At 45.3% G+C, this 17,560-nt stretch overlaps 1 protein-coding gene across 2 annotated transcripts in view; it reads left to right on the top strand.

Moving 5' to 3' along the window:
- NUP188 (nucleoporin 188) overlaps positions 1-17,560 on the top strand; it is a 27,196-nt gene extending 9,636 nt beyond the window's left edge. The window contains exons 17-44 of one of the 2 annotated variants that reach the window (XM_065035825.1): positions 314-440; positions 1,084-1,171; positions 1,262-1,338; positions 1,501-1,615; positions 1,951-2,071; positions 2,304-2,370; positions 2,793-2,918; positions 3,914-4,047; positions 4,443-4,549; positions 5,343-5,549; positions 6,204-6,373; positions 6,700-6,769; positions 7,401-7,468; positions 8,094-8,289; positions 8,800-8,877; positions 9,005-9,090; positions 9,527-9,672; positions 10,833-11,014; positions 11,389-11,589; positions 12,256-12,348; positions 12,561-12,719; positions 13,479-13,616; positions 13,885-13,959; positions 14,666-14,875; positions 15,593-15,724; positions 15,861-15,931; positions 16,362-16,491; positions 16,721-17,560. In XM_065035825.1, coding sequence (XP_064891897.1) covers positions 314-440; positions 1,084-1,171; positions 1,262-1,338; positions 1,501-1,615; positions 1,951-2,071; positions 2,304-2,370; positions 2,793-2,918; positions 3,914-4,047; positions 4,443-4,549; positions 5,343-5,549; positions 6,204-6,373; positions 6,700-6,769; positions 7,401-7,468; positions 8,094-8,289; positions 8,800-8,877; positions 9,005-9,090; positions 9,527-9,672; positions 10,833-11,014; positions 11,389-11,589; positions 12,256-12,348; positions 12,561-12,719; positions 13,479-13,616; positions 13,885-13,959; positions 14,666-14,875; positions 15,593-15,724; positions 15,861-15,931; positions 16,362-16,491; positions 16,721-16,891 — 3,545 coding nt within the window. In that variant the 3' untranslated portion in view covers positions 16,892-17,560. Of the gene's footprint in view, positions 1-313; positions 441-1,083; positions 1,172-1,261; positions 1,339-1,500; positions 1,616-1,950; positions 2,072-2,303; positions 2,371-2,789; positions 2,919-3,913; positions 4,048-4,442; positions 4,550-5,342; positions 5,550-6,203; positions 6,374-6,699; positions 6,770-7,400; positions 7,469-8,093; positions 8,290-8,799; positions 8,878-9,004; positions 9,091-9,526; positions 9,673-10,832; positions 11,015-11,388; positions 11,590-12,255; positions 12,349-12,560; positions 12,720-13,478; positions 13,617-13,884; positions 13,960-14,665; positions 14,876-15,592; positions 15,725-15,860; positions 15,932-16,361; positions 16,492-16,720 lie in introns of both variants that reach the window. The other variant, XM_065035824.1, reaches the window with a different exon arrangement.

The raw sequence follows: 17,560 nt of genomic DNA, 5'->3' as shown, positions 1-17,560 counted from the left end.
ATAAATAATTGTTGACCTGTATCAATTTGAGGTTAATAGTAGGACTGAACCGGTTTTAAAAGAGCATGGAATACTTTCCCAGAAACCTTATTTTTTAATTATTAATATAATACTGTAAAATTCACTCTAAAAGGCCCAGAGCATGTAGTGAGCTGAGATAAATTTTAGATGAGGGGAAAGTTGAGATAGATAAATGTTTTTTTGGTATGGGGAATGACCATCGGGATGTGTGGTAAGATTTATGTGCATCGTTCCGGATTTGATTACTGCTTAAGTATGATTTTGCATTCCAGTGTTAGTTTTCTTTACCCAGATGTGATTCAGCATTGCCAGAGGGTCAAGCCAATAATCGATCTGGTTCATAAAGTCATCAGCACTGACGTATCGATAGCAGATTGCCTTCTGCCAATCACATCACGAATCTACATGCTCCTGCAGAGGTAAGTCACCAAACGGCATCAAATCACTAACAGCAGACGTACCTGAGAAGATATAATGAGCTGGAAGAAAGGCTGATTACTCATTTTGCCAAGAGCTTTGCAAGAACTGTGTCTCAGTGCTTGAACTCCCCAAGACTGGTGTTCAGTTCTCAAAACTGTTCTGGCTACACGCGGTTTAATGCTTTGGTGCAGCAGAATGGCCCCTCTTCCGCTTCCTTCCTGAATGTTGTGCAATTTTATCCATTTAAAGGCATTTTTTATTGGTAGCTCTGTTTACATGAAAGGGGAATAGAGCATATCATTAGCGCATTAACTTCCAGGTGTTAAAACAGTTGTACTTATTAACACTCCTCTCAGTGTTAACTGCCTGGGAGTTGATGTTCTGCTGCATAATGTGTGCTCGCTGTGACAGTCTGCTGTCTTGCCAGCCTTGCCTCTTCCAGTAAATTGATGTGACTCACGTGTGAGGGGGAGGCTGCAAGTCTAGACTGAAAGTGCAGACTCTGGTGTCTGTATTTACCTGCTGAGCTTTTATACTCGTGTACTTCAGTGAGAGAGAAGCTTTTATGATCAAAACAGCAGTATATAGGCCAGACAGACCACAGATGGCAATGCTTTTTATGCATAATATTTGTTTTTCTAGGCTAACAACTGTAATCTCTCCCCCTGTGGATGTTATTGCTTCTTGTGTCAATTGTTTGACGGTACTGGCTGCTCGGATGCCAGCCAAGGTGAGGAAACAACCTGGGTTTGCTGGATTTGAGAACTAGCAGATGTGTATATGTGAATGAGACAGAATATCTGTACTTCTTCTCTTGCAGGTTTGGACTGACCTTCACCACACAGGGTTCTTACCGTTTGTTGCCAATCCAGTGTCCAGCATGAATCACATGATTAGGTATTCATCATCCCCCAGCTCCCTTTTTTTTAATTATTTGCCTAACCTATTCATAACCTGCCACAAGAACTTTTTGCCAGTGTGAAATCTGTGCATCTGACCTCTCTCACTCACGTCAGAGTCCTGCTATTCATGTAAGAAACCCTCTTGCTCACTCCACAGCGCAGAGGGAATGAACGCTGGGGGTTATGGAAACCTGTTGATGAGCATAGAACAGCCTCAAGGCGAGTACAGTGTTACCGTCTCCTTCCTGAACCTGATCACGACTCTTGTCCGGGTGAGTGTTTCTGGAATGCTCTGCGTGTCAAGTTACCTGTAGGCTGTTACGATAGGAAAGTGAAATCCAGCCGTGTCTGAGATCCTGCGCAACAGGTCTCTATGAGTAATCATAGGTTGACCCTCCCTTCTGTGCCACTGGTTTTGCTTTCTCTGTAGTCTGATTCTTTCAAAAAAACATTTTGGTTCATCCGATCTACAAAAGAGTGGAAGTCTCATGTAAATTTAAGTCCCCATGCTCGACAGTTTTCTTTAAAGACATAAGACATACCTTCCTGCAAATGGTTTCTTGTCCTTTTACCCAGAAGGGGGCAATAACATTTCTGTTTCTCCTAGGGACAACTTGGTAGCACCCAGAGCCAAGGACTTGTCCCTTGCATTGTGTTTGTCCTGAAGGAGATGTTACCAAATTACCACAAATGGCGTTATAACTCTCATGGAGTGAGAGAGAAAATTGGTAAGGATGTTGAGGGGGGGGAAGAAGGAGGAAAAGGTCTAAAAAGGGTCATCTCTCTTCTCAGAGAAGATGTGTGAATTTTTACTTCTTTTTTATCATACCTTTTCTAGCAGCCATTTGGGATTTGCGTTGTATGTCTACCAGTATAGCTAGATGCTGTGATTTGTTTCAAAATAGTAGGAGCTGGGCGACAGATCTTCTTGAACTGAGCAGTCCATTTCATCTCTTTCAGGATGCCTTATTCTGCAGCTGATCCATGCTATACTGAATTTATGCCCTGAAATGGATCCTTGCAGCAGGTAAGACAGGTGATGGATTTCAGATCTGCGCTAGCCTGGCTTACAGTTCAGGAGGGCCCTGCTGCTGTTTTTTTGTTTCAGTTTTTGAATGTAAATGACTAGGAATGAACTGGCATGGTTGTGCAGTGCTGGTTTCTGCTCTTTTCAGTGTTACTGAGTACAGGAAAGGGAGAAGATTAGGGACCTTGTTTTTTAGAACACCTGGTGAAGAAAAACAGTAAATAGGTTTCCTGGGACTGGCTGCCACCCACTTTCCTATTTGATGTGTGCACCCTGAAGAAAGTAGAAGGGAGAATAAAGTAGGGGTGAGTGGGGATGTAGAAATGAAGAAGTTACTTTGCGGTAGTTTTCTAAGTGTGAGGTGAGAAAATACTGCAAGTGCTCCTGGTGCTGATGTGCTGTGCCGTGGTGTCTGGCAGCAGTGCCCCCAGCCTGCAGTCCTTGTGCGTCTTCAGCCTGGCCAACACGGAGGCCGGACAAGCTGTCATCAACATCATGAGCATCGGCGTGGACACTATCGATATGGTGATGGCCTCCCAGTCCAGCAGGTGAGCGCTGCGTTTCCTTTCGGTAGTGTGAGGAAAGAAGCAAATGATAATATTTGAAATGGAGCTTTAACTGATTGCGTTTAACAGGGGATCAACATAACAGCTCACCATGACAGCCTGACTTGCGTGTTCTGGATGAGCAAGCTGTGTTTGTTCCAGATCTGTATATCATCTTTGTTGTATGCTAACCATTTCATACTCTTGTTTTAATTTTATATTTCTAAATGGCACTTGGAGCATGCCAGTGGGTGTAAATGTGTTCAATTGTTTGACATTTGCTAGCATTTACATTTTTTCATAAAGAATGAACTTGAGCTCATTTATGAGTCTTGAACTCAAGGTTGAATGACTAAATTAGAAGTGAGAGGATTATAGCCAGTGTTAGAAGTTCTGTGTCTTCAGGTATGAGCAGAGTTTAAGTCAAGCTATGCTCATGAATAAATTGTAATAAAGCTTGAACTGTGATTTTGGAAGTGCTTGGCCTTGATGGTTCTCAAGGCAGCTTGAAGTACTCTGGAAGAACTGAAGACGTCTCAGTGTTGAGCGCCTTAACTTCCCTATGTGGCTCCCTGAAGGCCAGAATGTTTATCTGATAAGGAAAATCTTAGGAAAATACCAGACTTAGAGCCAGTTTTATCTCTTCATCCAGTTTTCACTGTAATTTCTGTGAGATTGGTTCTGTAAATGTTTCTCCCTCTGTCTTACTACATTTTAAATCCTGATATGCCAAAGAGGGGGAAAAAGTGACAACAGGCTGTCGGGCTTTTTCTTGTTTTTGTTTGATGCCGAGAACTCAGGGCTGGGTAGACTTTTTTGCGGATATATGTGGGTTTGTATTTCACCACTGTTACATGGTGACGTGACAGTCTGAGTAAAAATGTCTTTTAATCCCTGATTGACAGAATATCGAATTTCCTTTTTGAATGTTGTGCAAAAAATGATAAATGTTGGTTTTCAACACAGTTACTTACTTTGGTTCCTTTTTGGAAACACAGTGATGAGTCACAAGGCCAAGGTCAGCTGCTGATCCAGACCGTTAAGCTGGCATTCTCGGTTACCAATAATGTCATCCGGTTGAAACCCCCCTCCAGCGTGGTGTCCCCATTAGAACAGGCGCTCACTCAGCATGGTATGTATTTCTCCACAGGGGAAGCCTGGGAAGCTGTGGTTTTTGTTATTTGTAAATAATCATTGTGTGTCTCATTACAAACAGTAGTAAAGATTTCAGGGTTCCAAGAAGTGATTTCTAGTGCTGGGAGAAGAGCTGTTCTCCCTCCTCTAAGGGATTCTTCTCCTCTGGGACAGCTTCTTAAGTATTAAGCGAACGTGGCTGCTTGCTTGCTGCTTTGTAATGAGCTGCGTGTGATTACAGAACACAGTAAATCAGCTGCCATTCGTACCTCTGCCTTGTTATTCTGCAAGACTGGCCTAGTTCCCACCTTCTGCTATGGAAATCATTATTTTACAAATAGTTACATCCTATTGCTCTTTTCTTCTCTTTGGTTTTAATTGCGTTCTCTCCAGGTGCTCACGGAAACAATCTTATTGCGGTCTTGGCCAAATACATCTACCACAAGCATGACCCGGCGCTTCCACGCCTGGCCATCCAGCTGCTCAAACGACTGGCTACGGTAAGATGACACTCACACTCTTTGCTTCTCTCATGATCGATTCCACCACTGAAATTCTTTCAAGATAATTGCTTCAGGCTTTTTTGTATTAAGAAGCTTAATGCAAGTCAGTTGAAGGCAACGTGGACTGAAAGCACTAAGCATGTTAAAAATCACACAGAAGACCCTTAGTTTTTTAAAATAGTCCTTTGCTGTTGCAGAAGTTGCTCAGCATCTGACAAGAGGTTCCACATGAGTGGGGTGTTTACTGCAAAGTGTTTGTACCTCCAGTTGATCTCTTTCCGCTTTTTGACTAACTTTCTTAAGTCACACTCTAAAATACATTTCCTAGACCACCTTAGCTGGAACTTTTACATCTTACCGAGAAGAGGATCCTTTTTAAGTTTTTATTGGGATCTTTCATCTTTGCCTTTTAGACTTACTCTTTTTCACTACTACACTCCTGAGAATGTGTTGGCAGTTTTATTAAAGCATGTAAGTCCAGCTCTGGGTTTGGTTATTTCAAGAAACATTATTCCAAAACTGGTTTTGTTTTTCCCAGTTTTGTTATAACCCTTGAGAAGTAGGTGAGGGGTAGAGCAGAATTGCCAAAGAGGAGAATTTGGATCACTTTGCAGGTTGCTTCTCACTTAATGACAACAACTTACATTTGAGTTCCCTCAACATCCGTTTGTAGATCCAATATCGGATATTTTCCAGTTTCAATTTGAAATGCAAATCACCTTTTACATAGAGAAGCAGCGTTCTGTAGGGTTTGGTTCTTCCTGCTTGTGATGTTTCTTGCGCTTTGCAGGTCGCTCCCATGTCTGTTTACGCCTGCCTCGGTAGCGACGCTGCCGCCATCCGCGACGCCTTCCTCACCCGCCTGCAGAGCAGGATTGAGGACATGCGGATTAAGGTCATGATCCTGGAGTTCCTCACGGTTGCGGTGGAGACACAACCTGGGCTTATTGAGCTGTTCCTGAACTTGGAAGTGAAGGATGGCAGTGACGGGTCAAAGGTAGAACAGCAGAAATTTGCTCAAGGGCTCACTAGTCTCTTATTGCAGCATGCACAGCAGTCTTATGGCACTAGTCTCTAAAATCAGGTGGTTGTTACATGTGACCTGAAGCGCTCAATGGAGAGATAAATGCAGCTGGTACTTGCAGTTAGTGGATGTGCTGTTATCCCACTTTCACTTCTCCCTATAACCATACAGAAACTTTCCCAATATTTCCAAGGCAGATACATAGTTAACATAAGAACATCCGCTGGCTCAGACCAGGGATCCCTGTGACCCACTCTCTTGCCTCTTGACAGTAGCCAGACAGAAAGTTGAAGATTTCAGCTTCCAGATGTACAGTGGACATTATCAGTTTTCCAGAATACACCCTCTGGTGCTTTGCAGTGCAAGATCTTCTTGTGTTGGGACCTTTTAAAGGCACCTGGTTCTACCAACTCTTAGCTTAGTTCAATTTTTATTCACCTAAAAATATATTTTTTTCTCTCCTATGTTATGACTGCATTCCTTATAGTTATATACAAAATATATGACAGCATCATGATTTATTTGTCTGTGTATTGTTCAAGTGGAGTCAAACACATTCTGCTTTACTAGATGCCTACGTAGTGGTTCTGTGGTGATGTAAACTCTCTTGTTTCCTTTTTTTTTTAGGAATTCAGCTTAGGGGAGTGGAGTTGCCTCCAAGTAGTCTTGGAGCTGATAGACTCCAAACAACAGGAGAGGTACTGGTGCCCTCCCCTCCTGCATCGTGCTGCCATCGCCTTCCTGCACGCGCTGTGGCAGGACCGTCGAGATAGCGCCATGCTGGTTCTGAGGACAAAGTGAGTTGTTTTTCCACAACGCATTTTCCTTCCTTTTTTCCCAAAACACTTTTTCTTTGGTTCATCAGACTTTCCAGGGACATTTGCATCCTAGTCTTTGTGTGCTCTGCTAAGGGTGTGCAGTGTGTGGGCTTCGAATGTGGTCTATTGGGAAAGAAGATGAGAGCTGTGCTTGTTCAGAAACAAGTATGTTTCACTCTGTTACTTTTATACAAAGCTAGATAAGCTTGTATTTACCCAAACACATTTTCTATGAAATTTGGAACAGTCAAAAGGCATGTGGGTTGGGGGAGATAACTGATTTTACTTCTGTATATGTGTTTTAGGCCGAAGTTCTGGGAAAATCTAACCAATCCCCTCTTTGGGACTCTTCCTCCGCCTTCAGAATCGTCAGAGGTGAGTTACATCCAAACAAAATTAAGGTAGTTACGTACTTCTCAGATAGGGTTTCCAAGTGATGTAGGTGGCTCTTCCCTCTGCTTGCAGTTTTCGGAAATATCATCTAGTGGTTTGAACACAGGCAAGAGATGAAGTAAATGCTTCCTGGCTTTGCAGAGACTGTACAGCCATGAACTCTCTGTTGAAATCCTCTGCTCTTTGTTCACATATGAAACAAAACTGGATGTCACCCAGCATTTGTGGTAACACGTACTGGGGAAGGTACGCTGTCCGTAGGGCAGCCGTACTGTACCTTGGGTGCTGTTTGGCAAAATAAGCTTCTAATTTTTTTGGCATAGCTCAGGCTGACCAGTATCATGGAGGAGTTGATTAGGTTCTTGTTATTCTTCCTTTCTGTGGGAGTTTTCCCCTGCACTATGAAAGTCCTGTGCTGCTTTGCACACAGCATCCTCCCCTTATTATCACCAGTCTATGGTCAAATGACATAACTATTGCTATTGTGGGAGAAACGAGGGTCCTGCAACACTGAAGTATCGGTTACTGCAAGGGTATGGGAAGGGATAAATCAGAATTGAACTCACCCTGCAGAGCGACGTGCTCAGATTTTGCTTTTTGTGTGTCTTTATAGCTCAGTGTCTTGGATACCTGTGCCTTAATCATGAAAATCATCTGTTTGGAGATCTACTATGTTGTCAAGTGAGTCTCTGGTAGTCTTTCATTCATCCTTGTACTTTGTAATTATCTAAACCGTGTCTGTTAAATCTTGATAGACCGCGCAGGCTTTGCGAGACAAAGTACCTGTAATTTTGTGAAAATGTGGGAGGAATGGTGATTTATAAAGAAATTGCAAACACGCATTTCTTGCAGTCACCAATTGCACAAAAAGAGGTTAAAGTCTTTCTGCAGCCCGTAGATGAGAACGTTAGTATTTTCCTTGTATCCTGGAAGGAGAATATACAGTATTTATTAAAACAAAATGTGAGCTAAGCTAAGTACACCTACTCTAATGACTGCTGAATAACATATTACTAAGTTTCTCCCACTCATTTTGTTTTCCTGAGCATAACTGCCATTTAATGTGTTGAAAAGTCAGGATTAACTAAGATCTCGCTTAAATGAAAAGTAAATTGTAGATTTTCTTCAGGGATCATGTTTTTCCTTCACATGTGATGCAGAAAGTGGGATTCCCTGCACAGGTCTAATATGTGGAATAACCTTCACTTGCAAGCTGTGTCCTTGGCTTTCCTGCCTGAATCTCAGAAGAAGTATGTTTTCTGACCAAAGAATACATGAAGATAACTTCTCCTCTTGCTTTGGTCAGGGGCTCACTGGATCAGTCCCTGAAAGACACGCTGAAGAATTTCTCCACCAAAAAGCGCTTTGCCTACTGGTCAGAATACGTGAAGTTACTGGCGTATCACGTGGCAGAGACCGAGGGGAGCAGCTGCGCCTCCGTCACCGAGTATCAAATGCTCATCTCAGCCTGGAGGATGCTGCTGATAATCTCTACGAGCCATGTAAGAGCTGCCTCTCGTCTTTCATGTTAATCTGAAATTAACGTTTTGAATAATCTGGTGTCAAGCTTCTCAGGGCCAGCTGAGCCATAATGAAGAATTCACTGTTTTTTCTTTCAATTTTGCTGTATATAAGTTTACAACACCAGTTGGCATGCACATGGTACAAGAGGTTAAGAGTGGTGGCATTTTACTGTTTGATCAAAGTGAGCACATTGTCTGAGCAGGGGAGGGAGGTAGTAAAATCATTTTTATAGCAATTTTAAGTAATTCTGGAATCCTGAAGAGGTTTTGCCGAGTCAAGTGAGGCAGGGATGCACCATTATGGAAACGAGTCACTGCCAATGGTTTGTCAGCTGTTAGGGTAATACTTCAGGGATCTCTATAAACCTGTATCACTCAGCGGCTATAAAAGTTAATGAATTCTTAAGGTAACAAAGCAGTGGACTGATGTTAGACTGTTAAGAACGTGCATCTTTTGTTGTGCTTGACTGATCTCTTTGTGGATCTTAGGCAGAAATAATGCACCTGACCGATTCTGCAGTTCATCAGCAGTTGTTTCTGGATGTGCTAAACGGGACCAAGGTTTTGGTAGGTGCTGTTTCTAGTTCTGTTTCTGCAGCTCTTTGTCATCATAGGTTTTTTAGATGCTGTGACATTCTTAAGTGTTCCTACATGTAACTATTGCAACTCTAACTCTTGCAGTATTTCTTTTTAGCTTCTGGTTCCCATGTCAGTGTCCTGTCTGCAGCTGGGCTCTATGCTGTGCACCCTCCTTCTCATCCTGCTCAAACAGTGGAAGAGGTAGGTATTTTATCTGGATAATTACTAGTCACTGCTAAATAGAAAAACTTGGGAGGTTATGTTTAAGTGATTTGCTCTAGTGAGATTCCCTTAGTGATCTGGGGAGGAAACCGAAACCTTATCACAAAATTCTCTTTGGGGAGGGCAAATGTCTGTAGGCTGTTGCTGAAATCTCTTGTAGTGATACTTTTATGGTTTGGCTTCCTGCTTGCTTGTGGAAAGTGTATCAAAAAAGCTTTTGTGATAGTCAGTCCTGCATTTTCACTGCGCTGTGGAATGTCTGAAGTGAGATCCGGGTGGTGATTTAAACTTTACTTAAAACAACTGCTTTTATTTGTATGGATTGTATAAATTATGATCCACACAGCTCAGTCAAGCCAATATATTTACTGAGGGATCTTGTCTAATCTGAAGAGCTCTCCCTTTCTGTTGTCAGCGAGTTGGGTTCTGTGGATAAAATCATAAACTCCTTGACGCAGATTCTGGAGGGAGTGCTACAGGCAGATCAGCAGATGATGGAGAAAACCAAAGCCAAAGTGTTCTCAGCTCTTATCACTGTGCTGCAAATGAAGGAGATGAAAGGTGAGGTGGTGTGTGTACGAGTGTCAAGAGCAGGGCTGCCAGGGCTGAATATTCCCTAACGTTCTAAAGATAAAAATGCATTTGGTGTCAGTAGTAGTACAGGATGCTGAATATAGTCACCAGCCTGTGGGGCTTCTCTGCTTTTTTTACCTGTTTTAGCTAGTTTTAGAAAAACGTGAGGTTCGTCATTCATAGTGTGTCTGTGTCTTCCCTTCTCTTGTCTTTCCCCAACAATAACCTCTGTGTTTGAACAGTTTGACAGAGACAAGACGGGGTTGCCATGTGTTTTCGAAAACAGCTCAGCAGGTGTGGGAGGGACACCCTGGTGACACCATCTCACAGTCACACTAGAGCTTGGATTCTGACATGAATTTCTAGTTCGAGATAAAGAAAGACCCAAACACAAGCAGGTTGTCTGAGGGGGCATTTTGTTACAAACCAGAGAAACTAGTCTGGTCGTTACTGTTGGCACTTGGGAGGCATCTTACATTGCAGTGGCACTTGGAGACGCTCGGTGGAATCTGGGCACCATTTCTCTGGACAACACATACAAAGGCAACCGTGGTGTTGAGATGTGTATCGGTTTCCCTTTCCATGTCCTTCTGCCGCTGCCTGGGCCCTGTGAACCTATATATTTTAGAAAATGAATAGGAAGTAGAGGGTTGGGTTATTTTTAAATGCTTTTCTTTACCGTTCAGTTTGAGTTTCCAGTCATGCTGGTACAAGGTGCTGTGATTTATCATCATGGTTTTGATAAGAATGTAGTATTTATAGGGACTCACAAACATAGACTGTACCCAATTTGCATGGGGCAGTCCAGCAGCCTGGAAAACTGAGTAGGAAATGCTGTAACGAGCAATTATGGAATAATCTGTCCATAGTAGTGCTTGATTTGTGCCCTGAAATGTCATGAGTTTATGTGACTTCTCAGTAAAACCACGTATTTTTGTTATTCAGATGACCTTTTAATCCCGTATTACATCTTCCTAGACTTAACCATGTCATTTAGTCACAGTTCCTCACATTCTGTTTTGTAGGTTTTTAAATGAAAACAGAATAAATATTAACTCCAAGAAACATGCCCCAGTGACGTTATTGGTTAAACTGGACACCTGAGTACATGGATCGTGTGTTAACGGTTTGTTCTGTGTGTGCCACAGTGAACGAGATCCCCCAGTACTCGCAGCTGGTGCTGAGCGTGTGTGAAACACTCCAGGACGAGGTCATTGCGCTTTTTGATCAGACGCGACACAGCCTGACCCTGGGAGATGCTACAGATGACAAGGACAGCATGGAGACAGATGATGCCTCCCGAGTGAAACACAAAGACCAGCGAGATGGGGTGAGGGACCTGTTTGTCTGCTTCATTCTTCTCTCTAGTCAAAGGTTCCATGTATGTTTGGAACAACTTCCACTTGCAGCCCGTTGCCTTCAACAGAAGTTTCAGCAGTTTCTGTTTCAGAATTACTCCTTGTTGCTCTGGCACACATCAGTCTGGGAAACTGGCCATTGCTGCCTGTCTTACAGATCTGTCCTAAAAATTGTTGTCACGATTGCTAATACAGCCAGGAAGCGTGCGGAGTGTAATGTGAGGGATACCAGGTGCCTTAATTTATGATTCTGAGAATGATTGAACTTTAGGTTGTGTTAGTAAATACCTTCAGGATTTTCTTGGTACCTGTGTCAAGCCTACACCTTGTTCTCTTGTCCCTGCAGGTGTGTGTTCTGGGTCTGCATCTGGCCAAAGAGCTCTGTGAAGTTGATGAAGATGGAGACTACTGGCTGCAGGTGACCAGGAAAGTCCCTGTGCTTCCCACTATCTTTGCGGCACTGGAGATCAGCCTGAGAGTTAAACAAAACCTTCACTTCACAGAGGCCTCATTACATTTACTGCTGACCTTAGCGAGGACTCAACAGGTGAGAGATGCGGAGAAATGAGAGCATATAGCTATACATTTTTAATAGGAACCGTCTGTCTTATTATTCTGCCTGCAATGCAGCTGAACAATGATCTGTAGATAAAGGATTGTTTTTTAAAGCTGGCGAGCCGCAGGTCCTGTGCGTACGCCTGCTTAGTTTTCCTCGTTCTTCTCGATAATGGGATGTCTTGGATGGAAGAGCTGAGCCAAACCTGTAATTTAGAGCAGGCACTTTCACCAAATGTATTCTGCAATGCAAATCATCCCCTCCTAGTTAAAACAGCATTTAAGTGTCGGAACCTGCTTTTTCATTAGTTGCAATAAAGCGTTATTTATCTATTAGAAATTCAACTTGTGTGGGGCTTGAGGTGAAGGCAGGGTCGTTCCAAAGCCAGCCCTTTTCAAAGGTTTTGTATGTACCAAACCAGGTGATAATTGAAATGAAATTCATAGTACAGTTATGCAGGTCAGATTTTACTGGAAGAACAGCGTTGCTTTTCTTGATATTGATTCTTTAACAACATAGACGTGTGTGGATGGAAGTTCTCTAAAAGGGTGGTGACAGTGCAAAGGACAGAAATATCTAATGCAAAATGAATCTCTTTAGTCTCAGAGAGGAGAGAGATGTGCCCATTTTAACAGTGGCTCGTTCTGTGTCTTGTAGGGAGCAGCAGCAGTGGCTGGAGCTGGTGTCACAGAGAGTGTCTGCCTGCCCCTCTTGAGCGTGTACCAGCTCAGCACTAACGGAGCCATCCAGGTGGGCGCTGCGTCCTTTTGGGTGGGAACGTGCCAGGAGCACATGCCATGTCCTGCCCTGGGGCTGTGGTTGAGCAGAGCACTCCCATCTGGGGGGACAGCAGCCACCCCTGGGGACTGGAGACTTCCCACGCAGGGTGGAGGGTTTGTGGCATGTGCCACACTGGGCAGCGGCATAAATAGGTAATTTATTTTTGTATCTGATTTGTTCAGACATCCGCTTCATCTCGAAAGTCGTTGGATGGCCCCTCTTGGCCTGGGGTCTATCGTCTCTCCATGTCGCTGATGGAACGCCTTCTTAAAACGCTGAGATACAACTTCCTGACGGAAGCATTGGACTTTGTCGGTGTCCATCAAGAGAGGATTCTTCAGGTGTGTTGTGTACTTCCCTGCGACTGTTCCTTAGCTTCTGTGTTGCAACAGGCGTGGAAACATGTCAGGAAGTGCAGAAACATTGAGAAGAGGCTCCTGCTTCAGAAAGATTTACATTAGAAATAATTCCCTTGTGGGGAAAGGAGGAAAGAATATTCAAGCTGTGCAGTGGGGCAGGGATAACTGTTACAATACTTGTTAGAGCTGGCCAGACACCATCTGTTCATCCTGTTCACTCTTGGGGTTATAACTTTGCTACAGGTGTTTGATGTGCCTGCTTAACCCAGCAGCAGAAGTGAGTTTGATGGGAACCCACTTTGTGGTTGTCTGCTCAGGAAATAAAAGTATGAGAGCCGTCCTGGAGGTGGCTTCGGCTCAGCCTTGCTCCAGTAACAACAATGCTGTGGTCAGGGTGCAGTCCCCACTCGGGTCAGCAAGCTCTCGTGTCCTGCAGTACTGAAATACCTGCACTGGCTGGATTGTGTCAGTGCAGATGGGCTGAAGAGTCCCGTTTGCACACAGGTGCTGAGCTCTGTTTGTAGCATGTTCTGCACGGCAGCACAGCTCGTGAAGCGCATCGACCTCTGACTAAGAATAAAAAGTTGTTTGGGTCTGACCCACGTGCTGTTCGTCTGCCTTCATCAATGCATTTTCAGCCCCTAAGGGCAGGTCCTCTGCAGCTTCAGCTTTTTCTTCTAAGGGAGGGAGTGGGATTTTAGTGATTTAACAGTCATTGCCCTGATTTTCTTCTCTCTCCAGTGCCTGAATGCAGTACGGACAGTACAGAGCTTGGCCTGTCTGGAAGAGGCCGATCACACTGTTGGTTTCATTCTTCAGCTCTCAAATTTCACCAAGGAGTGGCATTTCCACCTGCCACAGCTTATGAGGGACATGCAGGTAAGCATCCAGTTATTACTGTGGATAATGCATTGCCTTGGAGTGCAGGGACATGGATGTGTTAATAGAAAATGGCACTGTATCACCTTTCTATTATTGCTCTTTTAACAGGAACTACTTCTGAGCTCATTTAAATGTCTGTGCTGTCAGTACCTTGTCTGAATTGACTGAGGAAAAATAATTGTTGGGGACAGAGAGGAGACAGCTTAGAAAAATAACTTGAGGAATTCAATGTCTTATTCTCAGTTTTCCACGTTATTTATTTCAGGTGAATCTGTGTTACCTATGTCAGGCCTGCACCTCCCTCCTGCACAGCCGCAAAATGCTCCAGCACTACCTGCAGGTGAGGATGGGGACCCTGAACCAAACCGTGAGGTCAGAGTGTTGCACACCCACGCTGCCTGTTGAAAGGCAAATGTTATTCAATCTGCAGGCTCTTGAATGTTGAATTGTTGGTAATCCTACCGGTGATTGTTGGCAACCATCAACAGTTAGGATTTGCATTTCTCCACAGCAAAAAAATGTGCAAAGAGTAGTCTGGACTCCCAAATTCCTGGCCTGTGTAAAGCCGGTCCTAAAGAAACAGCAGCCTGCGTTTGAATGGTGCTGTTATCACTCTATAGCTGCCCACTCTGCAGCACGAAGGCTGCGTTGCTGTAGTACTCTGCAGTGCCGTTAATTAAGCCGCTGTTGACCTGCTGTCCTTGATCTGATTGAATTTGTTCAAAAGAGATAGCTCTTGTTCTTGGGGAATCCTTAAATTCATGAGGTGGAGATGACGCATTGCTCCTGATGTGTTGTTTCATCACGGCTAAGGCTCAGTGTGTTGATTAGAGGTTATTTTTCTGGAATGTGGAATCTAAATAGCCTCTGCAGCTGCCTCCCTGCAATGCAGTGCTTCCCCCGCTGCACACCAGCTGTGACAGACTTTGGGTGCCTTATTTCCTCATTCCTTTTATAAGTAGCATCTTTTTTTCCCCTCAAAGTATTAATCTTAGTGCAAAATAATCATATGTGCATTCAAGACGTTCTATTTTCTTTCCCCACAGACAAAAAATGGCGATTCCCTTCCATCAAGCGTGACTCCACGAGTGCAGCGTAATCCCCAAGCCTCCTCCAAACATCCCGGTCCTGAGTCGGAGGCAGCGGAGCAGAAAGCGCTGCTCACGGTGCAGTACAGCCTCTTGAAAATCCTCAGCAAGTCTCTTGCCGCCCTGCGCCACTTCACCCCTGATGTCTGCCAGATCCTCCTGGATCAGGTAGAGAGAGAGGAGAGATGCTGCTCCCTGCGGGGGGGTTTCTGGTATTTCAGGTGCTGTTCTGGGGGTGTTTAGCAGGGCACAGTCTGTCCTGCTTGAGACAGTGACTGCACAGAGCGGGAAGGCAGGACACAAGGAATTCCCCATAGGAGTCAGGGAGTGCTGGGTGTGAGATGATGGCCGGGCTGAGCTTTGTGCGGTCTGCACAGTGCTGTGTACGGGTAACCTTACCGGAGCAGACTAAACCCAGCTGGGTTTGTATCCTCAGTGTGCTGCCCTGCAGAAGCGACACCCTCTTGTTATCCTCCTGTGTCGGTGTGACCAGTGGCTGGTCTCCAGGTTCAGAGAAGGAAGGTTTAATCCTTGATTCCGGCAATGTCCTGCTGCTGACTTTTAGACAGTTAAAATCCTTTTCCTGTGCCTCTGTGCCTGGGTGTTTGAAAACAACCTGGCAAGAGTCATTACTTTTGCTTGCCGCTTGGTGGCAAGCTGTACGGCTTGGGAGTTGAGAAGGTTCATTCATGTGGGAAGAGCCATGTAGTCTGATTGTGCAGGATCACACAGAGCACTCTCTGCTGCTCTGTACACCTGGGATTTGGGAAATGATCTCAGTGCTTCTAGTTCTCCATACAAAAAGTGTGCTACAGGGACTAGGTGTTGCTGTTACTATGACAACAGCACACTCATGGCCTCACTCCTCTTTCTGCTTCTCCACAGTCGCTGGACCTTGCTGAGTACAACTTGCTCTTCGTTTTGAGTTTCACCACACCAGCCTTTGACTCGGATGTCGCACCTTCCTTTGGGACCCTTCTTGCCACAGTCAACGTGGCCCTTAACATGCTGGGAGAGGTAACAGCCGTTCCTATGGTGGGGAGATCACAGCAGCTGGTGATCTCAGAGCACTCGTTCGTCTGATACTTTGAAGAGTGCAAGTGTTTCCTCTTTATCATCCCTATCTCTAATGCCTGTCTTTTTTCCTTTTAAGCTGGATAAGAAGAAGGAACCTTTCCCTCAGGCTGCAGGGCTGAATATGCAAGAGGGAACCAAAACCCTCAAGTAAGTTTCCAGCTGTTTGATTTAGTTGTGGCCGAGGAGCAGAACCTCCTGCTCCTCGGCTCAGAGCTGAGCTCCAGAGCTGCTCACTCTGAGTCCAGGGGGTTCAGATGGCCCGGCAGAAGCTCCCCAAAGCAAGAAGGGATTTTTTGGGGGAGGGTGTGTGAAGCCATCACATCAACCTTTGAAGATGTAGGTAGAGCGTTGTTTGATACTTATTTACCAAGACTTTTAAATTGGACATCCCTGATGGCTAACAGGGGTTTCTGCTCTGCATACCACAGCTTTTGGGTATCGCTGCTTGAGCAGAATGTAAACAGTAACAGTGTTCCCTCCTGCACACCCTGTGTGAAGCCTTTCTCAGAGTCTTTGACCTTGCAACTAGAGCGTGCTGACCTTTTAGGCTCCTGCTCATCTCCGTTTCTTTGCACAGGTCTCTGCTCATGTTTACAATGGAAAACTGTTTCTACCTGCTCATCTCCCAGGCTGTTCGGTACTTGAGAGACCCAGCTGTGCACCCCCGTGACAAGCAACGGATGAAGCAGGAGCTCAGCTCTGAGCTGGTAAGCAGCTTGTACCGTCCTGCCTCGCTCTGCGCGGTAAACGTGTCTTGTGGGAGAAGGTTGTTTGTCTTTGATTGCCATGGAGCCGTTCCCCAGCGTGAGCCAACAGCTGGAGGAACCCTGGGCTGCACAAACCGGTGCCTGTTCCTGCACCACCTGCACCTTTTTGGGGGAGGTGGAGGGGCGCGTGTTTGGAAGAAGCTCACTCGTTCCCTGCTTCTCATTTCAGAGTACGCTGCTCTCCAGCCTGTCTCGTTACTTCCGCCGCGGTGGCCCCTCTTCACCGGCCAGTGGGGTTCTTCCCTCTCCCCAAGGAAAATCTGCCTCCAAGCTGGGTCCGGAGGGGCAGGAGCCTTTGTTTCAGCTCGTGCAGGCCTTTGTCCGGCACGTGCAGAGATAGATCCTGTGCGGCCCCTGCCTCCCTTTCCAGGACTTGCAGCACATTCACGACCACCCCAGGAGGCAGCACCTTTGCAGAGCTGGTAGCGGGAGGGAGGCCGGTGTGGGCAGGGCTGCAAACGAGCTGTGGCGGCAGCAGCGCGATCCCCTTCAACTCTTGCAACCCAAGCAGCAGCGTGAACGAAAGGAAAGCCGAGAGTGGCTCTTTGGTGGTCAGCCCGCGTGCGCAGCCCACCCGCTCCATCTGCCGGCGCGTCCCGGCTGGGTTCTAGCGCTGAACACTCAAAACCTTTATTTTTATAGCTTGTACCTGCGCTGGGGAAGCTGTGGCTGGATGGAGAGAGACCAGCTTTCCACTGGGCGGTATCTCTGCTCTTAAGGTGCAATTTGCCTCTCCCTCACAGCCAGAGTCCAGTTAAGGCACAACCAAGGGATCAGCCAGCAATTCAGAGACCATCTTTCTACCGCTATTTTTGTACGGAATGGTTCAAGGCAAGACGGTGTATGTGTGTTCACGCCTCCCCTTCACCCACGGTCTGCGTGTTGTGTGTGTTTCTGAAGAGCAAAGGCCTGACTCAGCGTTTGTAAATCAAAATTCCATTGCTCCAGTCTTGCAGTTTTTTGTAACTGTGCCCTATTTATACTGATATTAAAACCTTTATAGACAGCA

The sequence above is a fragment of the Columba livia genome, chromosome 19, assembly GCF_036013475.1.
Source record: "Columba livia isolate bColLiv1 breed racing homer chromosome 19, bColLiv1.pat.W.v2, whole genome shotgun sequence".
Classification (NCBI taxonomy): domain Eukaryota; kingdom Metazoa; phylum Chordata; class Aves; order Columbiformes; family Columbidae; genus Columba; species Columba livia.
Note: the sequence above shows the minus strand (reverse complement) of the source record. Positions and strands in the feature narration are given on the sequence as shown.